The sequence below is a fragment of the Rhizophagus irregularis genome, chromosome 13 (genome assembly GCF_026210795.1).
Source record: "Rhizophagus irregularis chromosome 13, complete sequence".
Classification (NCBI taxonomy): Eukaryota; Fungi; Glomeromycota; class Glomeromycetes; order Glomerales; family Glomeraceae; genus Rhizophagus; species Rhizophagus irregularis.
Window position 1 is genome coordinate 4,082,964 of NC_089441.1, and position 26,632 is coordinate 4,109,595.

Consider the following 26,632-nt stretch of genomic DNA (forward strand, 5'->3'; position numbering starts at 1 on the left):
AATCTACAAAAAATAAAAAAGAAAGAAACGTTAGTACGTTTCTTCAAAATAAATTTCAAAAGAACTCGTCCCTATATATGTACCTGTGTTATAAAAAACCGAAATCTACAAAAAATAAAAAGAAAGAAACGTTAGTACGTTTCTTCAAAGTAAATTTCAAAAGAACCCGCCCCTCTACACGTACCCGTGTTATAAAAAACCGAAATCTACAAAAAAATAAAAAAGAAAGAAACGTTAGTACGTTTCTTCAAAGTAAATTTCAAAAGAATCCGCCCCTATACACGTACCCGTGTTCTTTATAGAAACCGAAATCTACAAAAAATAAAAAGAAAGAAACGTTAGTACGTTTCTTCAAAGTAAATTTCAAAAGAGCCCGCCTCCATATACTTACCCGCAGATTCCTGGAAGCCGAAACTTATTTATTTATTAAATAAAAAAAATACAATCTAAAAAAAAAGAGTACATTTTTAATGATTGGAATTGATAATCTAATCAAATCTATTCCGATCAATTACGTAATTACGTACATCGTAAATAATTACGGTAAACGTAAATTATTTACGGGTACATTTGATTAATTACGAAGTCATAAATAATTACGTTAAACGTAATTATTTACGGTAAACGTAATTATTTACGAAATACGTAATTATTTACGGTAAACGTAATTATTTACGAAATACGTAATTATTTACGTATTTCGAATTACGAATTACGTTTTTGGCCAATGATTTACCAGGCCATGTATAATTAGGGCACTGTCAGATATTACCTAATATCACTTTAATATAAGAGCTTACCCCCCTTCCCTAGGTAAGATATGTTATATATATAATTTCTTATATAGTATTATATGTAACCTAAGATTTTTAGTTACCTTTCCTCCTCCTAAAATATTAGGTAATATCTGACAGCACCCTTAAAGTAAAAATTAATTATATTAAAAAGTATTAAAATTAATATAGTAATAATTTTTACTTTGTAAAAAATGTTATTTTATAAAAATTCTTATAAAGTTATTGGTTTTATTTTTTATCACATTTGTGTTATATTGTACTTCTATATTATATTATATATAAAAGTCAAAAATAATATTTAAATTCTTTTTGAATATTTTAAATTCTTTTTGATATATTAAGAAAATTTGTAGAACAAGTTAAAAATACATATAATATAAAGTTTTTTATAGTATATAATAAATGTTACTAGAATTTTTTAAAAAATAGGAAATCTTAATAAAGTTATATAATTAAAATAATCAATATAATTAATATATAAAAATTATTAAAAAAGAAAGATATAATATATCACAGGTATAAAAAAATATATTTCTCTATAAATATATATATTTTTTTAATTCTATAAAAAATTTTATCTATTATTTTTATAAATGTTTTTTACAGTAAATAATTCAATAAATTTTATAATATAAGTAGTAATGCCTGCCTAAACTCTTTTTACCAAAAATTTCAGTTTCATCACCAACTAGTTTCAGTTTTATTATTGACTAACTATATAATAATAATTTTTAATTTTAATTTTAATTATGTAAAATTATAGTTTTATTATAAAAATATATAAAATTAATTATATTTATAGGGTGATTTTAACGCTCACCAGTGGTGAAATTCACCAGCAGGGGTAAATTCACCAGTAGTGAAATTCACCCAAAGTAAAGTTCACCTATATTACATAATTTATTAAAATTTAAATTGTTTGTTTTGAAAAAAATAATAATTTTAGGGTGATTTTAACGCTCACCAATGGTGAAATTCATCAGGGGTAAATTCACCAGTAGTGAAATTCACCCAAGGTAAAGTTCACCTATATTACATAATTTATTAAAATTTAAATTGTTTGTTTTGAAAAAAATAATAATTTTAGGGTGATTTTAACGCTCACCAGTGGTGAAATTCACCAGGGGTAAATTCACCAGTAGTGAAATTCACCCAAGGTAAAGTTCACCTATATTACATAATTTATTAAAATTTAAATTGTTTGTTTTGAAAAAAATAATAATTTTATTAATAAAAATATTTATATAAAATATATAGTTTAAATATAATAATATATTATACAATAATTCATAAGTTAGTATTATTATAAAAAATGAATAAATCCTACAATATTAAGTAGATTTTATATTGCTAAACAACTTTCAATTAATAAAGGAAGTAAATTTCATTTGACTAAAGTGGTGAAATTACACGCTGAAGTTAATAAACAGAAAAAAAAATTCAAAAGTTAATACTATTATGAAAAATGTAGATTTCTCCATATGTATTATATCTACACCCATAAAAATTAATATACAAGTAGTTTCGACCTTGCTGAATAATTTTCAATTAATTCAGAAAGTCGATTTCATTTGACTAAAGTGGTGAAATTACGTGCTGAAGTTAATAAACAGAAAAAAAAAATTTGAAAGTTAGTACCGTTATGAAAAATGTAGATTTCTCCATATGTATTATATATACACCCATGAAAATTAATATACAAGTAGTTTCGACCTTGCTGAACAATTTTCAATTAATTTAGAAAGTCGATTTCATTTGACTAAAGTGGTGAAATTACGCTCTAAAGTTAGTAAACGGAAAAAAGAAAAATTCAAAAGTTAGTACCATTATGTAAAATGTTGGTTTCTCCATATATATTATACCTACACCCATGAAAATTAATATACAAGTAGTTTCGACCTTGCTGAACAATTTTCAATTAATTTAGAAAGTCGATTTCATTTGACTAAAGTTGTAAAATTACGCTCTGAAGTTAATAAATAAAAAAACAATTTTGAAAGTTAGTACCATTATGAAAAATATGAGTTTTTTTATATGTATTATACCTACACTTATAAAAAATAATATACAAGTAGTTTTAGCTCTGTTGAACAACTTTTAATTAATAAAAGAAATTGATTTCATTTGACTAAAGTAGTAAAATTACACTCTAAAGTTATTAAATAAAAAATATAAAACTTTAGGAGTTAAACAGTTAGTAGTATTATAAAAACACAAATTTCTTTATAAATTTCATTTCTAATTTATGAAATTGAGTTGTATGGGTTTAATAGTATGTTTGGAAAAAAAGTTACAGTTTAAAAAAATTCATAAAAAAATTTTTATTTACGTATATGAAATTGTAAAACGTAATACAAACAAAATTAATATAAAACTTATAAAACTAAAATTATCATATTACTGATAAATTTCACCAAAGGTAAATTCACCACTGGTGAATATAAAATTAATCCATATTTATAATAGTTTTATAAATTTTTTTTAAAAAATATTATATTTTAATAAAAATTTATTTTTTAAGTAATTATTATAATTAAAAATCTATGGAAATTTATGAAAAATTCATAGAAATATTATGGAATATTGAATTTCAGCATTTTGTCTTTTAATTTTAAATGTCTAAACTATTTCAGTTTCATTAAATGACTAAATATTTCGCATCTCCAAATATAAGGTTATTTATTTATTAATTTTAAAAATATAACACTGGTAAAAAAATGATCTATCCTATATATATCTTACATATATCTTATATATATCAGGTACTCAAAATGTAGAAAATCTTACAATAATACACATATCATACATATATCAAGTACTTATATATATCATATACCTATCAAATATCTGATATGTGTATGATATATACAGTGGCTTCCAAAAGTAACTGACCAAACGTTTATTAAATGCAAAATCACATGTTTATTGGTCATATGATATTATATGAATACAATATTGATTTTATATATAATATACTCTAAGGTTGCTTGCCAAAACTAGGAGGTTTTGGCGAGATGGCGTATGCGAAACTGCCGAAACTAGTTTCGCAAAATTGGTCTAAAATGTTGAAATGCCGTAACTGCCAAAACCTGCCGAAACTGTCTCAGCTGCCGTAACTGTTTCGGTATAGTACATCATATGATATACATATAGTTTTGGCAACATTATGAATTATGATTAATTTCGGCATGGATTTTTTTTTGACGCAATGCCGTATTCAGCCGTATTGAATTTATATAGACGTAATTGCCGAAATTTGCTGAATTTATCGAATTATCAATAATTTACACCAATCCGGTACAGGAAAGTTAGATTATCAGACAGATTGCATAGTACAAATCATCTGATGATCTCTTTTTTCTTGTATTGAGGTTTCCGGACAAAAATTATGAGGTAAAGAACTAAGGAGGATCCGGACAGGAAGTTTTTATTTAAAAAATGTAATAGTTTATTTTTCGTTTTGTAGGGTTGCCGGACGAAAAACATGACCGGACTTTGGAATTTAGGGGCTGAGGAAAGGTTTTTCGTTGTTTTATTATTTAATAAATTTAACTTATTTATTTTTTTCTTTTTTGTAGTGTTTCCGGATGAAAAACATGACCAGACTTTGGGATTTAGGTAAAGGAGGGGGCTGAGAAAGGTTTTTCGTTGTTTTTTTATTTAATAATTTAACTTATTTATTTTTTTCTTTTTTGTAGTGTTTTCGGACGAAAAACATGATTGGACTTTGGAAATGAGGTAAGGAAGGGTTGAGGGAAAGATTTTTCGTTGTTTTTTATTTTAATAAATTTAACTAATTTATTTTTTTCTTTTTTGTAGTGTTGCCGGACGAAAAACATGACCGGACTTTAGAATTTAGGTAAAAGAGGGAGCCGAGGAAAGGTTTTTCGTTGTTTTTTTATTTAATAAATTTAACTTATTTATTTTTTTCTTTTTTGTAGTGTTTCCAGACGAAAAACATGACCGGACTTTGGAATTTAGGTAAAAGAGGGGCTGAGGAAGGTTTTTCGTTGTTTTTTTATTTAATAAATTTCTTATTTATTTTTCTTTTTGTAGTATTGCTGGACGAAAAACATGTACGGATTTATAAATTAAGGTAAAGGAGGACCGGTGAAAGTTTTTCGTTAATTTTTTCATAATTTATGAAAAACATGCCAGAACTCTTAAAATTAAGGTGAGGGAGGGTCGGAGAAGGTGTTTTCATCATTTTTTTTTAATAAATTTAATTGATTTTTTTTTCTTTTTGTAGGATTGTCAGATGAAAAAATATGACCGGACTTTTGTAATTAAGGTAAAGTACTGGGAGAAGGGTTTCGTTATTTTTTTTTTTTTGATAAATTTAATTAATTTATTTTTTTTTATGTAGAATTCCCAGAAAAAAAATTATGACTGTTGCATTTGTTAGGATTTTTCAATAATAATATTATTATTAGAATATTACAACGTTGTTTATTTACATGTAAATTTATTAGAAACTGAAATTAAAAACAAAATATTAGGAATGCTGTAATTATGCCAAAATTCATATAAAATATTATTATTTATTATGCCGAAACTACAGATAAACTTGTTATAAAGGTTTCGCAAATTTTGGCAGTTTTGCAAGTTTCGGCAGTTTCGCAGTTTCGCAGTTTCGCAGTTTCGCAGTTACGGCACTATATGTGGAGTTTCTCCTTTCAGCATTAGGCCAAATAGGTTTCGGCAGGCAACCTTAATATACTCCAAGATCATCATAATGTATTAATTTTAGTAATACTTAATAAACCCATTTTGTTTTAATTACGCAATATTTATTAAAACTATGGTCAGTGATTTTTGTCATATTCACTTTATATAATAAATTTAAAAAAAAAAATTTAAAAAATATGTTAAAAATTATAAAAAACATTATTTACCAACGCGTATAACGACCCTTAGCATTAATAACATCTTGTATTCTTGCCAGCATTGACTTTATCAATTTGATACATGTCTCTAATGTTATTTCATTCCAAATCTGAGAAACATGCTCCCATAAAGCATCTTTTCCTCTAATTGTAACATTTAACGCCCTGAGTCGTCGGTCAATATCGTTTCAGAGATGTTATATCGGATTTAGATCCAGAGATTGTGGTGGTCACGGCAAGACTTCAACATTATTGTTCTCAAACCACTGTTTGGTAAGTAAAGCAGTGTATTTTAGATCGTTATCCTGTTGAAAGATAATGTCTGAAACACTTAAATCATAGTACCGCAAAGTCTCCATAAAGTCCTCACTTAATATTTGACGATAAAGCTTCACATCCAGTCCTCCATCAATTTTACACAAAAAACCAACATCACGAAGTAAAACAACTACAAAATCAACTATCGCACGAAACTTTACAGTAGGTTTGATATGAGCGTCTTTAAGTGTTTCTCCTTATCTTTCCAACAATATTTACGTCGTCCCCGAGCCAAAAATTTGAAATTTAGATTCGTCAGACCACACTACTCTATTCCAATCACTTACTGTCCAGTTTTTAAATCTCTTAGCAAATTTAAGCCGATTTTCATGATGTTTTTGGATAAAAGTGGCTTCTTGCGTTTAATTCTAGCCGATAAACCATTTCTTTTCAATGCTCTTCGTACGGTATTAGAGCTGACATTGATCTCATCATTAATTTGTAAGGATTTTTTTAATTGAACAGCATTTGAACATTCATTTGTCATTAAGCGCCTTATAATAGTACGTTCATTACGCTCATTTAACTTGCGTGGCCGACCTAAATGTTGCTTATCTTCAACTTTACTGGTTTCTTCATATTTTTTTTAAAAATTTAGAATTGTTACGTGACTTTTACAACCAATTTTAGCAGCAATCTCTCTTGAGGCAAAACCTCTTTCAATCATCAAAATTGCCTGTGCTCTTTGTTTCGTAGTAAATTTGGTCTTCAAATATAAAAGAAAAAAAAGGTATAAGTTCAAAATTGTGTAAGTATACTAGTATTTTTTATTAATGTTTATTATTAATTATAAATAAAAAATGCCTTTTTTCTAAATAAATTTTTCTTCTCAAGTGACAAAAATTACTGGCCATGGAAAATTTAGTAAAATGATGACGTATCGCTAAATGATGTAGTACAAGCAAGGGTTATTTTATACTATTTTAAAGATCTACATTTGTATTGTTTATTTATGAAAATATTAGATTAATGGATTTGTTTTGATCGACAAACACGTGATTTCGCATTTTTTAAATTTTGGTCAATTACTTTTGAAAGCCACTGTATATAAGTACTCAATGTATATATGATATGTGTATTATTTGTATAAGATTTTCTACATTTTGAGTACCTGATATGTGTAAGATATGTGTAGAATAGATTATTTTTTTTACTAGTATAAGCCTTTTATAAAAAAAGATAAAATATAAAAATAAATCAGATTTTTTTTACAGGTAAATAACTAAGTATACCTTTATATTTAATTCTAAAAGAAATATATTTATTTATAAAGAATTAACTATAATATATATTTAAATAAATACTTTTATTAATCAAATTATTACTAGTTTTTTTTAATGAATTTACTTAAAAATATTAATCGATCTTAGTCTTATTAGAACTAATTAATTGATTCAAAATCAATCCAATATGATTCTTCAAATTGCTAATTCTAGAAAAATATAATTATTTAACTTTAATAAGTAGAAAAATACAGTCTTAATAATATTTTTTAAAAAAATTATTTCAAAAACTGGCAATTTGCTTAAAACTAATTATGATCTATATTAAGATTAACTATAGAATTGATTCAAATTTAAGCATTTTTAATTTCAATTAATATTTTATTTTTTATTGCCAATAAGTAACCTATTCTAAAAATAGCTTGAAATAAAATTTTACTGATAATATTTTTAAAAAAATCATTTTAAAACTTAGCAATTTTTTTGGAATTAATCAGATTTATTTAAACTGATTAAAATTTCTAATTTTACTAAATTATACTATTAATACTTAATGCTATAATATGCATTTTTTCAAAAACTATAGTCTAAATTAAATAAGTTATATGGTGATAGTCATCTATATATAACAAAGTTCAAAATTTAAAATTTTATTTATTTATATTATGTAATTGTTAAAATATAATAATTGCTACATAAGCGGCAAAATTTTTTTTTGCTATATTACATGGAATTCTTGTAAATTTCCATGGAATTTTTGTAAAATCCATAAAAATTATATAAAAACTAGTCTGAAATTTAATGTTTTTATTATTGCTACTTATTAAAATTATTCAACCATAATATTAATTAAAATTCTTATTAAATTCTATAAAATAATCTGATAGAAATGTTTACTACATATTGCTCTATTATTTTATCAGTTTAGTTTTTTCTTTTTACTATTTAATTTATAATTTATAAAAATTTGAAGTCATATAATATTAGTGTGGTTTATAGGTAACCACTACTATACTAATTAAAATTGCTTAACACCCTTAAAAATAGTTAAAAAAAAAGATTTAATTAGCATTATTTTTTTTAGCAATAGTTATTCATACCCTTTACTATTATTATTCGTATCCTCTTGTAATAAAATTATCATGTGATTGAATATTTATTGTTTAATAAATTTTACTGCACTATTCAGAAAAAATATATGAAATAATGATTTATAAATTATTTTAAGACCAAGTCACAATAAATCTGGATTTTTTTTACATTTTATTATGCTTTGTTTTAACAATTTTTTTTAAAAAAAATTGTTATTTTTAAATATAAGATGCTTTTACCACCTCCTGCTATATACAATAGTGCAAATGAACTATTTCATAATGCTCAAACATTTGCAAATTCTCAAGGTTATGCATTAGTAAAAAAGAAAACATTATCTTATATTGTGATCAAGATGGTATTTATATAACTCTTTGGATCTTACTAAATAAACACACAAAAAATATAAAGGCATAAAACTAATTGACTGTTCTTTTTTAATTCAACCAAGAGAGATCCTTTCGGATTTGAGTTGATGGATCAAAGAGTACTGTTTGCCATCAACCTGGACATAATTCTTGTTCTTATCAACTAAATAGAAATTAAAGTGAATAATATCCTGTTTTTTTAAAGAATAATGATGCATTCACTTATAAAAATGTAACCATTTACAAAATAAAAATCAATGTTTGATTCCATTAATATAAATTAATTTTTCATTTTGCTAAAATATTTTTTTTTCCAAATGGCACAATAAATTTATTAAACAATAAATGCTCAATCACATGACGATTTTATTGCAGAGGGGTACGAATAACAGAAGTGGAATGTAATTATTGTAAAATAAAAAAATATATCAATATAAAGTATATGCTGTAGAATTAAATACTGTAAAGTGAAATATAATTACTGTATTAATAGTATTATATACTAATTTACTAATAATATAAAATAAAAAGTTAAAGTAACAAATAAAAAATACATAAATCATATAACTATATGTTAAGTTCCATGGTATGTCTTATAATTTTCATTTTTTAAAATAAATAAAATATAATAAATATTATATTTGCAGTTAATATAATATTATTATTGGTGTAATATGTAATTAATGGGTTTTTTTTTGAATTCGCATAAAATTAATTTTATTAAAAGGGATATTAAATATAAGTTATATTCAATTGGTTAAAAATGTAATATAATGCAAGAATATTATTTCAGTCATTAATAAAATTAATCATTATACTAATTTATTACATACCTGATGCATGATGAAATTTAATATATTTCTATATTTTCGGAGTTAAAAAGTAGGAAAAAAAAAAGTTACAGCACCCAGTATTCCCACGTTGTCCCCAACCGTAGTACTGACTGGGCCATCAGTGGCTTAACTTCGGAGATCGGACGGGTTCCGGTGCTTTTCACTGTGTATGGCCGTAACTAAAAACAGAGGTTAAATTTTATTATTTAACTAATTTTCACAAACAAAAAATTAGATTCTTTGATTGTATATGTAATGGTGGGCCAGCAAATAATGTATAAATTTATTTTTTCGGTATCTTAGAATATTTGATTATTAGTTTTTCTCATTGTCAAAAGTATGTGAATACTCTCTATCTCCAACTATATTTTGTACGTAAAGGATCTATGTATACAATATGTGACCCAAATTTTAGATATTAATTAATTATTTCGAAATAGATCAAAAAAAATTACATGTATTGTCTTCTCATAATATGATAACCTTTTCTATTACAATTATTAAGACATAAATATCATTTAAGTTCATTCATCAAGAAACTTACACATCAAATACTTTATATCCCCCTATTCCGCTATTCGTATCTGAGGCACAAATCAGAGGCTGCTTTTCCCGTTACGGCTATATACAGTATCTTTACCATGGCTTATTCAGCCAATCAAATTCGTAATAAGGTAATAAAATAGAACAATTATAGGACGGTAAGTATATTATCGAATAATACGACCCTTTGAAATATTGGATATAAAATAGGAACGATCTGTTGAAGCCAGCAAAAATCAATGCAATTTTTTTTTACCGGGATTAACGAATAATTTTCTTATATAAATTATGGTATTTACGTATATATGTAATAGGAACAGCATCGAGAAGACAGGAAGGCACATAACGATATTACGAATAAATGCGTTTCGGAAAATTTTAGAAATCCAACGTGGAAACACAAATCGAATGATAATAATGCAGTAATAAATAAACGATTAATAAATAATATTATTTTGCTAGAATTATTTTTGTTTTCATTTATAACCTGATATTGGCTTTTCAGATATAAAATTTCATGATAAAATTGTCAAAAATCACGTTCAAGTTCATGCTTTAATTTAAATTACCATAATTAAACGTCATTACCTCTAAAATTATTGACATTTAGGGGATAGCAACAGGTAAAATCTTAAATCTCATTAAAACTTTCATAATCTATTATGGTATTGAAAGCCGAACTTTTTTTTTTGTTTTTGGTTTATAAACTAAGATATTAAATTTTTTATAGTAAAAATTGTATTATTGAAATTATCATAATTAAACGTCACTATTTCTAAAATTATTGACATTTAGGGAATGGCAGCGGGTAAAACCTTTAAATCTTATTAGTAATTCTCATAATTTATGTATTGAAAAGCTCTATTTACAATGATCTATTTTTTGCTATACAGTATTCTCTATTTCCATTTTCTATGGTAATTTACTTTCAAATAATTCTTATAATCTAAGTTTAATATTTTACAGTATTAGTAAAACCATTGTTTTCACATGAAAATATTTCATAGCCACAATCGTCTATAGTATTACGAAATGGTATCACGTGTGACCACAGCTGCGGTAATGGTAATTTAGGTAATTTACCGATAAATTTTGGTCCTTAGTATCCGGAGAAGTTTGTTATTTAATGCGTACTTTTTTTTTTTTTTTTACCTTTAAATAAAACATTTTTGGTTTATTTCTTTCTCATAATATAAATATTTAAATTATAACAATTTTGATATATACTTATTATTTTCGAAGACATGTTACGATTTCAACAGAATTTACAGAATTTAAAAAATCTAAAATCTATTGCTTTTGTCTCGTCAATATATAAACAAAATCAACTTCCATTACATCTTCCGAGATTTCTTTTTTCAATTTCTGATTCCACCAAAACAATCACTCTCCCAAAAATTAATGATGAAAAACTTCTTGCCTCAATTTTTACAGTTCCTGGTAATAGTCATAGATTCTATCGTTTTTATGGGGACAAAGCATATAATTATTATGCAGTAAGAGCATTAAAATTAAAACTTCCAGATGCAACTAGGAAGGAATTTGTAAAAATTACTGGTGTATTAGTTACAAGAAAATTTTTATCAGAAGTGGCAAAAGTTTGTGAATTAGATAAAATGATGTTGAGTTATAATAAAGCTGGTGTTAATTGTAATTTAGGAGAAATGATGGAAGCTTATTGTTCGGGAATGTTATTTAATGGTATGGAAGAAGAAATGAAGAAATTTACTTCAGACGTAGTAGATTATTATTTGAAAAATTACAATAAATGACGTATTACAGATAATGTTATTCAAGAAAAATCTCTATAGAAAAATTCCGAAAAAAAATTATATTCTAGTTTAAAGCTCAGATATGTGATAAAAAAATTTTTTTTTTATAGGGAACAAGGAAAAAAAATGGATAAATTACGCATACATTCTCAGCGGGCCGATCGAAGGATTATTTACTGTATTATTACTTAATTACGTAGTTATTTTATTATGCTATAGATATAAAAATAATTATTAAAATAATTTGGATATATAATTTTCTATTTTAAAAATTTCTTTTGTTATAAATTTTTCTATCAGGGTTGAGTAACAAATTATGTGAATTAAACTTGAATTATGGATGATTTTCATAATCAATAATAATTTATGATTATATATAATGATATATTTATGATTTTAAAGTAAAATTTTTTTCTACTACGAGGGGAGCGGCCATTTAGTATCGAGCGAGGTGGAGATTGGATAGGCCATTTACTCATTATAATATGTAGTTAGCTTTTTTTACTCTTTTTTTTTTGTATGTATCTTATGACGTTATTGTGTGTTTTTTTATGATGTATTTAGATTTAACACATTTCGAGTCCGGTGCTTGACGCGTACAAGGTTGTATTGCGGGGCGCGAACACCTTATTAATAAAGTTATGTTTTAAAAAAAGACAGTTTTTCTTGTAAAAAAGGATCAGAGTTTATATGAAATTCTCCAAGGTAGGGCCGGAAATGTAGGTCCGGAAAACTCCTTCAAAGTTCAAGCCTCCAGAAAACACATGGAAAAAGGCGCGGCCAAATTTTAATTTTTTTGCACTGAACTGAGCACAATATTCTTATATACTTATCATGCTTAATTTGTCCGGCAAGTTATCCCTTCATCTGTAATGTGACAAATTTAAACGTGAACTTTGCGATTAATATTTTAGTTTTGCAGAGTTAAATCTGATAATCTAATTACATAGCTAAAATTTGTTATTTATGATTGTAAGCTTATTTAATATTAATAAATTATGGAATCGCCTTAAGAAAATTTTTGTTACCGTAAAATACAAACCTAAGCTATATGGCAATTATGGCTGATTTAAATTTTCGAAATTTTCTATCTAAAGCAGTGTATTTCTATAACTCATTAAGTAGGTTAGTCAGCATTATTAGGCACCCTGATTGAAATCGATTTTACTAAATCGAGATAATCGAAAAATTCGAAACGAATCTGTTTTGAATCATTCACCAACTTTTTTTTTTTGACACGTAATAAATTTTGAATACTATTGCACATAGAATTGATAATCAAGATTTGTCGTAGGGTTTTATGCAGGAAAAAGTAATGTACAGTTGTTATATTAAGGATTTACTGTTAGTCAAAATCATTGATCCACAAAATGATCAGACATTTAGATCGAATCATCGACTGATCATCATTTATATATATATGCAAGGGTAACTAATAGATCTTATGCATTTATTTCGATCGAAATCTTAAATCGTCACCCGAGGCACAGCATATTTACATCAAATGACGCAACTTCAACGATTATGTTAAGATTCTATTCATATAATCACATTATTTTTTAACATGAATCTTATATGAAAAATATCTAGAAATTTAATATGGATACGTTCAAAGTACATTAACACAAAATATTTTAATGGTTTAATAGCGGGCCATCCCTTGCTGAGCACAAAAATGAGTTGTTTCAAGTTTGTAAGCAGATTTCCAACAAGCAGAGCCTCGATTGTATATTGGCTAAGTTTCGGCATAATTTGTAAAACTCCGCAAGTCCGCATACGTGCATGATCAGGGTCAGATGCTTACTTTCATCAGGATATCTATTTTTAATTTTTTTTTATCAATATAAATATTTGCAGGGATAATATTAATAATGAAAAAGAAACATCCAATGACAAGTTTTAATCGGCTATAAAAATGTTTCATAGTTCATCGTAGATATCAAAATTTGTTTGAGCCACTTAATTTAGGTTAAGGTACATCATAACAGGATTAAAATAATTAAAATAATTATTTGAAAATGTGAGAATAAAAGTAAAATTTTTTTAAAATTATCACGATTTTTAATACTCTAAACAAACCATCCGATCAATTATTACAAATAATGAAGATACCGATTTCATTATTATGATAACCAATTAAAAAAAAAATCTCTCTTATCAATTAGAGATAATTTTCTCAAAGACATAAGTCAATATTACAACAAAAAAAAAAAATTTTCGTAGGTATTCTTATATTTTTTTTGTCAAGAACTTATTCCTACGTCTACCGAATTTCTTTGCCAAAGGTATTGTAAAAGAACCAGTAATTTTTTTCGAAATTTTAATCTTTAATTAGTTCATGATAACCAATAAAAGAGAATTGAAATCGAATTCAATTACCGAAACAACATGCGAAAATTTCCCCTACATTTTATGAGGCCACGTACAAATATTTTAGTACCCACGCTAATTTCCGGAATAATCGTAATAATACGGAATAAAGAATGTTTCTAAAACCATAAGACAATAAATATGTATCTTTTAAGGAAAAATTATGAAAAAATTTTTTTCCATTTATTTCTGTTATAAACTTCAATAAAAAAAAAAAGGTACAATTAATGATTTTTTTATTGCTTAATAAACAGATAATATAAATAAAATATGCAACGGAGTATTCAAAAATGCAATCCAATTTATCTTTAATATTTCTCATTATTTACATTATTTATATTTAAAGGTAGCACGAATTTATGGAATCGATAGTCTCAATTCCAAACAAAAAGAACATTTATATATTTTTTTTCGTGCGACAGTTTTAAGAAAAAAAAAAAATTTCTTTCAACTTTTTTTTTGCATAAATTCTTATAATTAATAATGATAACTTATTATTAAAACTGCGTTGTTTTTCCCGACGAGTTAAATGAATGCACTTCTATGTTTGTTACTAGAAGTTTTACTTTGATTACATCTATTAACTTAAAAGAGTAAATTTTGATTCGTAGTAAATTAAATAAGATGTTACACGACGAATTTTGTGCCGATCTATCCTACCTTGTTGGTCAAAGTATTTGTATTAATTAAAATTTGGTAAAAAGTTGAAACGATGTAACCACAATAGCAAAATTATCTCAATTAATCATTTGTTTGTTATACATAACTTACGAATTTTTACTTATATAAACACCAGAATTGTTCTGCCTTTGTAAAAAATTCTTCAGTTCCTTTAGGTCCAAAATAAAAAATACATTCATTTTTTTTGATAAAAAGTGGAATTTATCATTTTTTTTTGATAAAAAGTGCAATTCTTTCCTTCATTACACATTTAAATCGCATTTTCCTTTTTTTAACACCTTTTTAAATCAACAAAATGAAATTTACTTTCGCTGTTACCCTTTTATTAGCTATTGTTTCTGTCGCAAATGCAGTTGACACTATAAAACCTTTAGCACCAAGTAATTTTTGTAAAGCCAGTAAACTTACTCCTGCTGATGGTACTCAACTCAAGCAACCTAGTTGTGTCAGTCTCGAGATTGGTCAAATTCCCGCTGTCGATAAGATGGTCTCGGCTTTAATCGTCAATCCAAGGAATGGCCAAGCAATTAAACGAAATACAGCATTCAAAGTTGATACAAAAATTTCAAATTTAGCTACTGGATTCTTTTCTGATCCAGCTGTAGATTATTATCAAATTCAACAAACTCTTGATGGTAATGGTGTAATTCAAGGACATAGTCATATTACAATTCAAAAACTTAATGGAAATAATCTTCTCGATCCTCAAGTGTTTGCGTTCTTCAAAGGGTTAAATGATGCAGCTGTTAATGGTGTATTGAGTGTACTTGTTGAAAAAGGACTTCCTCAAAAAGGTCAATATCGTATTTGCACGATGAACTCTTCAAATTCTCATCAGCCCGTCGTTATGCCAGTTGCTCAAAGAGGTGCTCAAGACGACTGCATTAGAATTAATGTCATTTAAAATAATGAAAGTAAATAACTAAAAAAGGTATAACCTGCCCAAATTTTAGTTAATAGTGCATTTTTTTAATAGACAGATTTGTAAATTTTCTAAAAAATTTTTTGGCAAGTCTAAAAAATAAATGAATTTACAAAATATCAATTAATTTTTTCTTTATTATTTTAGTATATTTAGTTTTATTTTAATTCTTTAGATAAGATTAAATAAAAATTAGTAATTTAATTAATTTTTGGGCTTTTCTTCTTTTTGTAATTTACAAAGTGTTATAATATAATAAATGCGAATTTAGATATAATCAAATTTTTTTTACTTTTTATTTTTTTTTTTCGCCAATGTATAATAAATAATATATAGTCTGGAATTTTAGACGATTTTGTTTTTTTTACTATATATATTTTAAAATAAATAAAATAATAATTTTTAAAATTAAAATTATTTGATAATTATTTTCTTTTGTTTTTTTTTTCTTAAAATTTACGATTTATCGTTTACTACGCGATGTTTTTATAAACAATTAACCTTAAATGATAAATATGCATATATGTTATTGTAATAATCAATTTTGTGTAACCATCAGAAATTTCTTTCTTTTTATATTTCGTAATTGTAAATGACAAAAAAATAAACAGTCGATTCGTTGTCCGATCCAGTAAAAAAAAAAAGAAATTCTTTATATAGAATCGATTAAATTACTTTAATTTTTATAACAAAGGAAGATTTTAAATTGTTCTATTAATTATAATGAATACATTTGTTATAAATAGAATTATTACACAGATCTCGGCGTTGAGCTTTTCAACAAACCGATTAAAGATAATAAAACTATACCTTAATAAAAGCTATTGTGTAAAAATGTTCTCACTCGAAATTAAGACTAACGATTCGAATTATAACAATAAAAAAAGAACAAAGAAAAAAAAAGAAAATTTCTTTTAATCAAAATTTAATTACATATTTTTTTTTTGTACCCATATTATTTGCTATTAATATTAATAACATTATCGAACATAATATTAGAATATTATGATAAAAATTATTTACAAATACTAATTTTTTTTTTGTTTTTTATAATTAAAATTACCCTGTTTCAAAATACAAAAAATGAACACATGTACACATGGATTATCCCTAAATAACGTAAGTGATTGTCAACTTCTGAAACGAATAATTTAATTAATGTTTGTCAAATTGATTTTGCGCATAGAATATCTAATCTAGCACATATTAAATACGAAAAACCCCGTATAGAGTAGTATCAAAGATTCTGCAAATATATGATATTCAGGATAAAAAAAAGATCAAGGGAATTAATTAATAAAAGATAACTGTAATTAAGACCCTATCCTAAATTAGTTATCATGTGGCTAATGGAGAATCTATCTAACGTGCATACGGTCGAAACTCTGAAACTGTATATGTTATATACATAAATTCAACAATCAACAATAATCATATCGGAATCGCCCCCATTCATTAAAATGTAGTCTTATGACGTATGTTTTTCTCTGTAATTTTTTATAAAATTTTGTGGGAGTGTAGTTATAGAAACGTTCTACATATTCTGTACTTTGAACATTGTGACAATTATAACGATCATAATTGGTCTTTTTTGGTACATTAGTCATTTTAAAACTGTTAAAGGTATCTCTAACCCCGTAAATTTAGATTCCATAAATGTAAGTAGCAATAATCACGGAATTTTAATTGTAAAAAAATGGAAAAAGCCAGATTGCTTAGCTCAACCAGTTGTGATACGCTGAGTCATTCACGTATTTAGCATTTTTTTTAATGCTTTTAATTATTATTTTTACGTAATGACATATAAATTATTATTTATTTACTTCACATTTAATTTTAAAGGTTAAGATTAGGTTAGGCTAAAATGTTTAGGAATACAAACTCTAAAAGATTTCTCATATCCTTTTTTTATTCTCAATGTACGAGGTCGTAAAAATTTCGTTTCGAAATTTGTCTTTTTATTTCAAATTTTGTCTTTAAAAAATTACTATAATTCAATGATGATTATTTTTCTTGTTCTTTTAAAGAAGTTATTTTTAAGAAACGATCATATTTTAAAGTTTAAACGATTGTATAAAATATTAATAAAATACAAATATCTTCGGTATATCGAGATATAAGAATAAATTAGATATCGCTACGTTCATGATTGAATAGTGTAATCAATTATTTTATAAATGAGTAAAATATCGGTCTCCTACTTAAGTCATAAGTGTAAGACTAATACGATAGTAGCGAATCGACAATCGATTAATGTGGATATCAATCTGTTAAGAATAAGTATAGCTTATAATAAACCTTCCTTTAAATTTACCAAATCATTGTATCTTAACATATATTTATTGCTTATAACAGCATATACAGTGAAATTCGATATACCGGAACCTCGATATAACGGATCATGAGCAAAATCTTGATACTTTATATCGGAATTGGGATTATCATAGCGTATAATTAATTTACCCTCGATAATAACGGAATTCGGAATTCTTGATATAACAGATTTTTGACAAATTTTACTAATGGAACAGATGGTTCCATTATATCGAATTTCACTGTGAATAACTTTTTTTTTTTAATAAGCATATAATGTATATTGTATATATACAGCATGGAACGATCTTTATTAAGGTATTATTATTATGTATAAATTCTTCCAAGCTAATATTTAAATATCAAAATTTAAATCATTGAAAATAAAAAAGAACTTCATATTTCTGAATCTTATAAAAATAAGGTATTTGAAAACTAGGATATCGCGTAATGCAAAGTAATAGATAATAATCACATCGTAAGTTTTAACGTAAATATCATGTGATTCCTAAGATTATATAGTCTTTCATTTTTCAAGTTTTGTAGAAAGTTTTACCTTCATAAATTTGGAACAAGTTACTTGATTATAGTCTATAGAGAGATTAAGTTTGGCATAGATTAATTGTTAATTATTGATTGATAAAATTCAGGTCGTAATTCAAACATCGAGAGATTCTCGTAGTATGCAATTGAGAAAAAATTGTTACAAGAAAATATAATTAATTAATGACAAAATATTAATAATATAGTCGACAAATTGATTGTTCTATCAAATGATGATGTAATTAATGTAATTAATTGTTTTTAGAAATTAGCCAAGAATTAAAAAAAATTATTTCTACATAACACTACCAGAATCGTGAAATAATAGAAGTACGGTATTTCGATATAAAATTAAAAATAAATATAAAATTTTTCTGCAGTCTCCACTAAAATTTAATAACATATTAAAAGATTATTTGATACATAGAGACTACATAGACAAATAAACAATGTTTTGGTAACTTATTGATTAATAAAATTATATTTAATGCATTTAATATTAGTTGAAAATTTGAACGATCAATGTTCCATATTTGGATATCTTTCGTATACGGTTATCGAATTATTAAATTTTTTGTTGTCAATTATTTTTGGAAAAACAATGTATGATAAATTTATATTAAATATCCTAATTTAGATAGTAATTCTCCAAATCGATTAATTTGGAATAATGAATTCTGGGAATTACCAACACATTTATGGTAATACTAGTTTATTATTGGTTATTAAATCTTTCATTATGTTTAACATCATTTTCATAATGAATAAATGAAATACATGTATGATTTAACCCCGATATTGAGTCACATTTTTTTACCTAAAGAAACTACTAACTTTTTTTTTTGTTCATACGATGTGTGCGTGTGACAACAAAATTAATATTAGTATTTTATAGCTCCATTGGTCTAAATAAAGAATAGAATAAATTTCCATTATAATCTTTATTCTTTCCATAAAGAACATTAAATATGCACGATTTTCTTTGTTAATTAATTAAATTTTAAAATAGCATTCTTAGTTATGATGCATTCGTTACACAATACATAAGACGCAGCAAAGCAGGGGTAGGCAGTGCCGAAACATTACCGAACCGTCGCAATGTCAAATTGCCGAATTGATATAGTGAAGTACACCTTTACCGGCCTTACGGCGATTCGGCAATTTTGCCATAATTATATTGCCGAATTACCATGGGTTAATTCAACCCACGTAAAATCTAATTTAATAAATATGCTTTTAGCAAATCAGAGACAAAATTTCTCTAAAATGGAATTTTAAATGTTTCTTTTGTAACATCAAACTTCAGTTGCCAGAAAAAAATAAAAATACTAATTATAAATACTAAATATAAATATTTATGTCACAACCATCATCGATGAATTTTTCTTAAAAATAATAACCTAAATTCTAACTTTAAACCCAACGCGTGACGTATAATTTGTGACAAATAGATTTTTAAAATCATATTAATCATATAATCATATTGCAAGTTTATACTTATCTAAAAAATTTTCATATATTAGTATATTACTACAAGTCTATAACAATACTCAGTGTTTCTAACACTTCCTGCTGAACTTGATATAAATTGATACTAAAATTAGCAATAGTAATTATAGGTGGAATTGTTATGATATATCAAAGACCCGTAAAATTTTAAAGTGAAAATTTCTTTCTGACCAAAAATTTCGATTTTGGCCAGAATTAAAACTTCGTCGATTCTGACTGGAATTAAGATAATCACGTGTTCATTTTACGCCTCTCCATGATTTTTTTTTTTGAAAAAATTGCTTTTGAAAATTTTACAGGTTTCTGTGATATATTCAGCACTAATAAGTAATAATATATATATATAAAATAAAAACTCTAGTTTATTAAAAAAAAATAAAATTAAAAAAATGCCATTTGTGGTAATAATTTACAAAAATTATAAATCACACCACTGGTGTTCAACATCACAATTATTTTTTTATTTATTATATAATTTTTTTATTCTATATTATTAAGAAATTAACTAAGTATAACCGTAAGTGATATCACTTAACTCAAATCACATGATTAATATAATATGACATCATTTAATAGTTAATTAAAATTAGACTACTATTTATACTAATTTCCACATTTCCCTTTTTTAGTTTCTTTTCTTTTCTTTCCCTATATTATAAAATGGAATACGAAAACCCTGAAGATAATCCTATGGTTGAAAGTGATAAAAATGATCCTATATTATATAGTGACAAAAGTATTGAATATCATGATACTAATGTAGAAATTACACTATGTTCTGGTATGCAATTTCAGTTGTGGGAAGAATTAGAAATCCACCTTAATATTTACGCTTTTCAAGAAGGGTTTTCTTACAAAAAAACAAGGCTTGAATATTATATGAGTCAAACAGAAATGAACAATTTTACAGATGAAAAAAAAGCTGCACAGATTAAAAGACGTACTTATAAATGTTCACATTTTCACACTCACACATCTAAAAAGGTTGTATAACTTAATAAACAAAGAAAATGGGATATTCCACAGGTAAAACGCTGACCAATCAGGTACCTACCTAATTGGTAACTTTTTTTTTGATCAGTCACCTAATTTATTCAATAGTTAGAAATTGGTATACACTTCAATCAAATATTAATCAGATTAATACCCGATTGATAACTATCTTTTAGTTTAAATTTACCGATTGCTTTCTTTAAAACAAATAGTGACCGATTATTAGTAATTTATAAATTTAAAACAAATTGTAATCCGATTATTAGTAAATTATAAATTTATTTATCAGATAACTTATTTTAAACATAAATGGACTCTGTTTTATTACAAATGAAATTGTCTATTAATTGGTATGACTGCCATATAAGTAGTTGGATTTTATGTGCCAACTGTAAATTTTCTAGGTAAGAATCAACTGTATATGTTATGAATCGGCATGATGGCATCTCTAGATAATTCGTGGAAATCATATTTCCACAATTCAACGTTGCAACTTTTATCATCCCAATTGCCGATTCTGCAATGAAATCTTGTTTTTTCATTTGGTGCCCATAAATACCAGTTGACAAAAACGAGCCAATGCGTCTTAGGACCGATTGGCAGCTGAACTATATGCTCAAAATAATACTGAACATGACCAGGGTAAATGTCTATGGACTCATCATCCTGTATAAATTTGGCTAGAATATATGAACTTCTTTGATATCAAGGTGTACTTTTTGACCCAAAAATTTTGGCAGCAATCTGAATACGACCAAATTGGATTACGATTGGTAATACAACAATTGATTAATTGGAATCTCTTGATGATAAATTACTCGAAGCTAAATCAGCAATTGATGTAAAATTCCAATTGTATATATCATTATAATATTTCACCAATAGTTATATGTGGCATTTGGTAATGATACCCGATTTCTTGGAGTAAGCATCTCTTTCAGAAATTTTTCGCTACCAGTAGTAATTGTGTTATCGATATTTTGATGAAAATTTTACATAAAATGGTAAAGTTCATTAAAATCAAACCCATCATAAGCTGCCAAACTTCCAGTTGTTAATCGAAATTGAACTAAAGGTAATGCATTCATCAATTTTGCATTATCTAATTAGTGGATATTAAGCTGTCTAACCACGAATTTTACACAATAATTCGCAACAATTCTAATTCAATAGTACGTTTACTATTAGGAAGGGAACCTATTTAAACAATAAGTTTATCTGTTACCAATTTGCCAATTAGAAATTTTGATTTTTAACAATCAACATATTTTACCTAATACGCCATTCATTCGTTCAAACGAATAACACCAGAACAAATAAAGCGGTCCATAATCTTGGCAACATTCAACAATGTGGAAAAATAAATGGATATTTGAAGTTATTTTCTCCTGTCCGTAATTTTTCTTAATTAAATGAACTACTTGATGCAGTTGGTAATGAGCTTCAAGCAGTGCGCTTTTGTTAACAATTCGATAAACAAGCAAAGTACAGGCTCTTACAAAATTTGCTAAAATTTTTTGATCAGCCTCGTCCAAAAGATCCCACATAATCGGTATTGCATAAATCATAATAAACGACTTCTATTGATCAGCTATATATCCACCATCCAGAAAATCCTTTTCCGATTGCTATTTTAGAAGGTATCCTTTCTAAATCAACCAGAATTTGGATCTTTTTTGCTTTTTTTTCCATCAATTTAAGATGGGTTTTTGTTATTTTCCCGCCATCTATCCACTACCTTTTCACGATTTAATGCACGATTTCCAAAAATAAATTATGCATTAGATCAACCACAAGAAATCTAATCGGGTTGAAATACAGCAATCTTAACAACTCTGACCAACGTACGTGAGTTTCAAAAACATATTTTTTCTTTTGTACTTAGATTTACACAACCGCTAACGTTTAGCATTGCATCGATATTCATTTAGATTTTTTTGTACAAACTACTCGATCATGTCATCAAACCCTCTGTAATTAAGCTTTCTTCTGCTGATGTTAGCTATTTTATAGTATCAATGGCAGCCAACTAATGCTGAAATATGATTGCATAATTTTCTAGCAGTCAATATGTCATTGCTGCAGCAAATTACCGCCATCCAGATTTTTTTACCAGTTGAATGCAAATCGGTAGAAGGTAAATCAACACTATTCCAAAATTCTAACAATTTGTCAACAATTGGACTAAGATAATGATTTATCTTGTGTAATTTTACTTCTTCCATTCCTAGTAGAAGTCCAAGATATAGTATGTTTTTTCGTTTAAATCTAATATCACAGGAAAGATTACATGTGACTCCATAGATAACACCAGAACTGTAAGTTGACGAATTAAATGGTTGGAACCAGTCTAAATTAATCATGATCCCAAGATTAGAATCGGCTGTCTCATTTGTAAAAAATTGAGTATCTGGATTATCTAAGGAAGATGGAAATGTTTTCCATACTTCTCCATCATAAATATTGATATATAAATTTGCTATATTAACCCGATTTGTCCATTTTTAAAGTAACTCTACAAAATCCGGATACTGATATATCGATATTATTTGGGTCTTTAAACTGGCAGACTACTACATGAAGATTTGAGAAGTTTGATTTAAAGTACAGTATATATAACTCTGCCTGCTCATTTATTTTATAGTTTAAAAATTTTATATTATATAAAATCTGAACTATATTATCGATGAGAACTGTCATTTTACAGCCTTATTTTGCGATTGTCATTGTAAAAAGTATTTGGCATTTTCTTGAATGAGACGAGAATAAATGTGTGAAAATTAATGTATTACCACTGTGACCGAATATGTATCTTTTTGTTATTAAACAAATCTTTGGGTTAAACTTAAAAACATTCATATTTCAGAAATTTAAACTTTGACGTAAAGCTACCAGTTAACTCCAGTTAACTTCTTATCATGATGATCTTGTATCACCAATTAATATTTTTTTAAGTAAATATAAAGCTCTGCATGAGCTGGCTTGAAGTTCGAGCTTTATCTTCAGAAAAATGTTTCGCAACATTTTTTATTAAAGCATTGAAATAAACGTTGCGAAACATTTTTTTCTAATATAATATAGTGAAAAAAAATATTTTCACAACATTTTTTTACTAAAGAATTAACAAAAAATGTTGCAAAATGTTGCGAATCATTCTTTTTTAATATAATATTATACAAAAAATGTTTTCACAACGTTTTTTGTATGATAACTCAAGCCAGCTCGAGCTTTTTGAGCCAAGCCTACTACTGGTTTGAGCTTTTTGAGTCGAGCCCATTACCGGCTTGAGCTCTTTTCAAGCTGGCTTGTGATCCAATGAGCCAATTTAATTGTAGCTCAGCTCGACTCAGATTGAAACAGCTATAGGTCAGGTCAGGACAGGTTATATCAGGTTGTCTGTTTGACCTGACCTGACCTGAAACCTGAAAAATTTCAGGACTATTTTATTAAAGTATTGAAAAAAATGGTACAAAACTTTTTTTTTTTAATATAATATTATGAAAAAAAAACGTTTTTGCAACGTTTTTTATTAAAATATTGAAAAAAAAATATTGCAAAACGTTTTTTTTAATATAACATTATGAAAAAAATGTTTTCGCAACGTTATTATTGAAATATCAAAAAAAAAAACATTACGAAACATTTTTTTAATATAATATTATGAAAAAAACGTTTTCGCAACGTTTTTTCTCGAAATATTGCGATTCAACATTTTTATATTAAAATCATATAAAAAAGTGAATCGCAATATTTCAACTCACTTTTATTATATAAAATTAATATAAAAAAGTGAATCGCAATACTGCAACTCACTTTTATTATATAAAATCAATATAAAAAAGTGAATCGCAATACTGCAACTCACTTTTATTATATAAAATCAATATAAAAAAGTGAATCGCAATACTGCAACTCACTTTTATTATATAGTAGAATCAATAGTTTCAGGTCAACAGGTCAATCAGGTTACCTGAATTTGGCTGACCTGTTCGGAGCTCTAGAAACAGCTCGTGAGCCAGCTCGGCTCATGCGGAGCTTTAAACAGACATACGTGTTCAGAAAACAACAATTTTATATTACTAAAGATTGATAATGAAAAAGAGTATGACAAACTTTCGATTAAACATTCTAAATTCTAACACTAAATTCTAAATAAAAATATTTATTAAGTAAAATGACATGCGATAAAGAACAATTAATGACACATAATCAAATAAGTGAGCATTATTTCTATAAAATATATCACTAAATATTAATGTAAGATCAGAATTGTACAAATGCAAGAATTGTGTTGAAAAAATCATAGCTAAATTAGTCTTTAATAGGGAATGTTCCTGCACCTGCATCACTATTAATTTGAGTTAATTGAACAGCTTCACCAGCTAAGCAACCCTCACCAGTGCAACGAATAATGCCACTATCATTGAAAGTAATCAAAGTTGGCGAAACACATGTGGTTCCCTTATTGTGTGAACAAACACCACCTATTGCAAATGCCCATTGTGCGCAACCTGGATCAGCCAAACATGATCTACAACAACCTTCCGGTGTTGTATCATTTGTAAGGACTGCATTACCACCAGGTCTAACCCGATTCTGGAATCCAGTACCACCACGTTCACAGCAGTCTGGGCAAACTGTAACGGTTGGTGTAATAGTTACAGTTTTCGTTGGTTTATGATGGTTACATTCGTGATTATGGTGATGATGATTATAGTGATGGTGATTATCGTGATGATTACAGTGATGGTGATTATCGTGATGATTATAGTGACGTTTGCGAGCGGGGGTGGGGGTGGGTGTGGGTGTTTGTGATTCACTGCATTGGGTAACGGTTGCGGTTTCAGAACTAGTTTCAGTAACAGTGCAACGATTGTTAAAATAATGATGATGATGACGATGACGATGAGCATCGATAGTTTGCGCCAGAATACAAAAGAGCAGAATAATTGAGAACAATTTGCGATTCATGTTTGTATTTAAGGATTCGGTATAGAGGATGATAATAAGGTAAGTTTAGGGATATGGTAATTTAAAGAATGTATGTAGAGGATGTGGAGGATGTGGAGGATGTGGAAAATACACTGGATAAACCTTCATTTTATATAAAAAAAAGGGTTGCCGGAATTAGTGTTATTTCTGGTTGGTCAAGTTTTCATTTGCTTTGTTCGAACCACATGAATAATAAAATAACAATTCATTAATTTGGTCGAACATTCGTACTTAATCACAAAACTATAATTGGATTTCCCGGTACGGAAACCAGTGATGTAAGCCACTAAAATCTATTCTAATTTTACCGATTTTGAGAATTCAAAAAATTGTTGTCGGTATTTGTCGGCTTTTCCGAAAACTGTCGAATTTCTTGCGCGACCAAATATAGACTAAATATAGTCGTTACCAATCAATTTCTTGTGCGTCCAATATAGACTAAATATAATCAATTTCTTGTGCGTCCAAATATAGACT

General features: G+C 26.4%; 4 protein-coding genes across 4 annotated transcripts; 3 read left to right on the top strand and 1 right to left on the bottom strand.

Moving 5' to 3' along the window:
• Nucleotides 1–11,304: 11,304 nt before the first annotated feature.
• Nucleotides 11,305–11,832, top strand: OCT59_005504 (uncharacterized protein; the record flags this gene model as incomplete). Its single annotated transcript, XM_025330866.2, has 1 exon — nucleotides 11,305–11,832. The coding sequence occupies one exon, from the start codon at nucleotides 11,305–11,307 to the stop codon at nucleotides 11,830–11,832; it is 528 nt and encodes a 175-aa protein (XP_025167292.2).
• A 3,183-nt stretch (nucleotides 11,833–15,015) lies between these two features.
• On the top strand, nucleotides 15,016–16,230 carry OCT59_005505 (uncharacterized protein). The gene has a single exon (XM_025322047.2). The coding sequence runs from the start codon at nucleotides 15,179–15,181 to the stop codon at nucleotides 15,785–15,787; it is 609 nt and encodes a 202-aa protein (XP_025167293.1). The 5' UTR covers nucleotides 15,016–15,178; the 3' UTR covers nucleotides 15,788–16,230.
• Nucleotides 16,231–20,830: 4,600 nt separating this feature from the next.
• OCT59_005506 (uncharacterized protein) lies at nucleotides 20,831–21,163 on the top strand (the record flags this gene model as incomplete). Its single annotated transcript, XM_025328281.1, has 1 exon — nucleotides 20,831–21,163. One exon carries the CDS (start codon nucleotides 20,831–20,833, stop codon nucleotides 21,161–21,163), a length of 333 nt encoding a protein of 110 aa, XP_025167294.1.
• Nucleotides 21,164–25,291: 4,128 nt separating this feature from the next.
• Nucleotides 25,292–26,134, bottom strand: OCT59_005507 (uncharacterized protein; the record flags this gene model as incomplete). Its single annotated transcript, XM_025322048.2, has 1 exon — nucleotides 25,292–26,134. The coding sequence occupies one exon, from the start codon at nucleotides 26,132–26,134 to the stop codon at nucleotides 25,475–25,477; it is 660 nt and encodes a 219-aa protein (XP_025167295.1). The 3' UTR covers nucleotides 25,292–25,474.
• Between the last annotated feature and the right edge of the window lie 498 nt (nucleotides 26,135–26,632).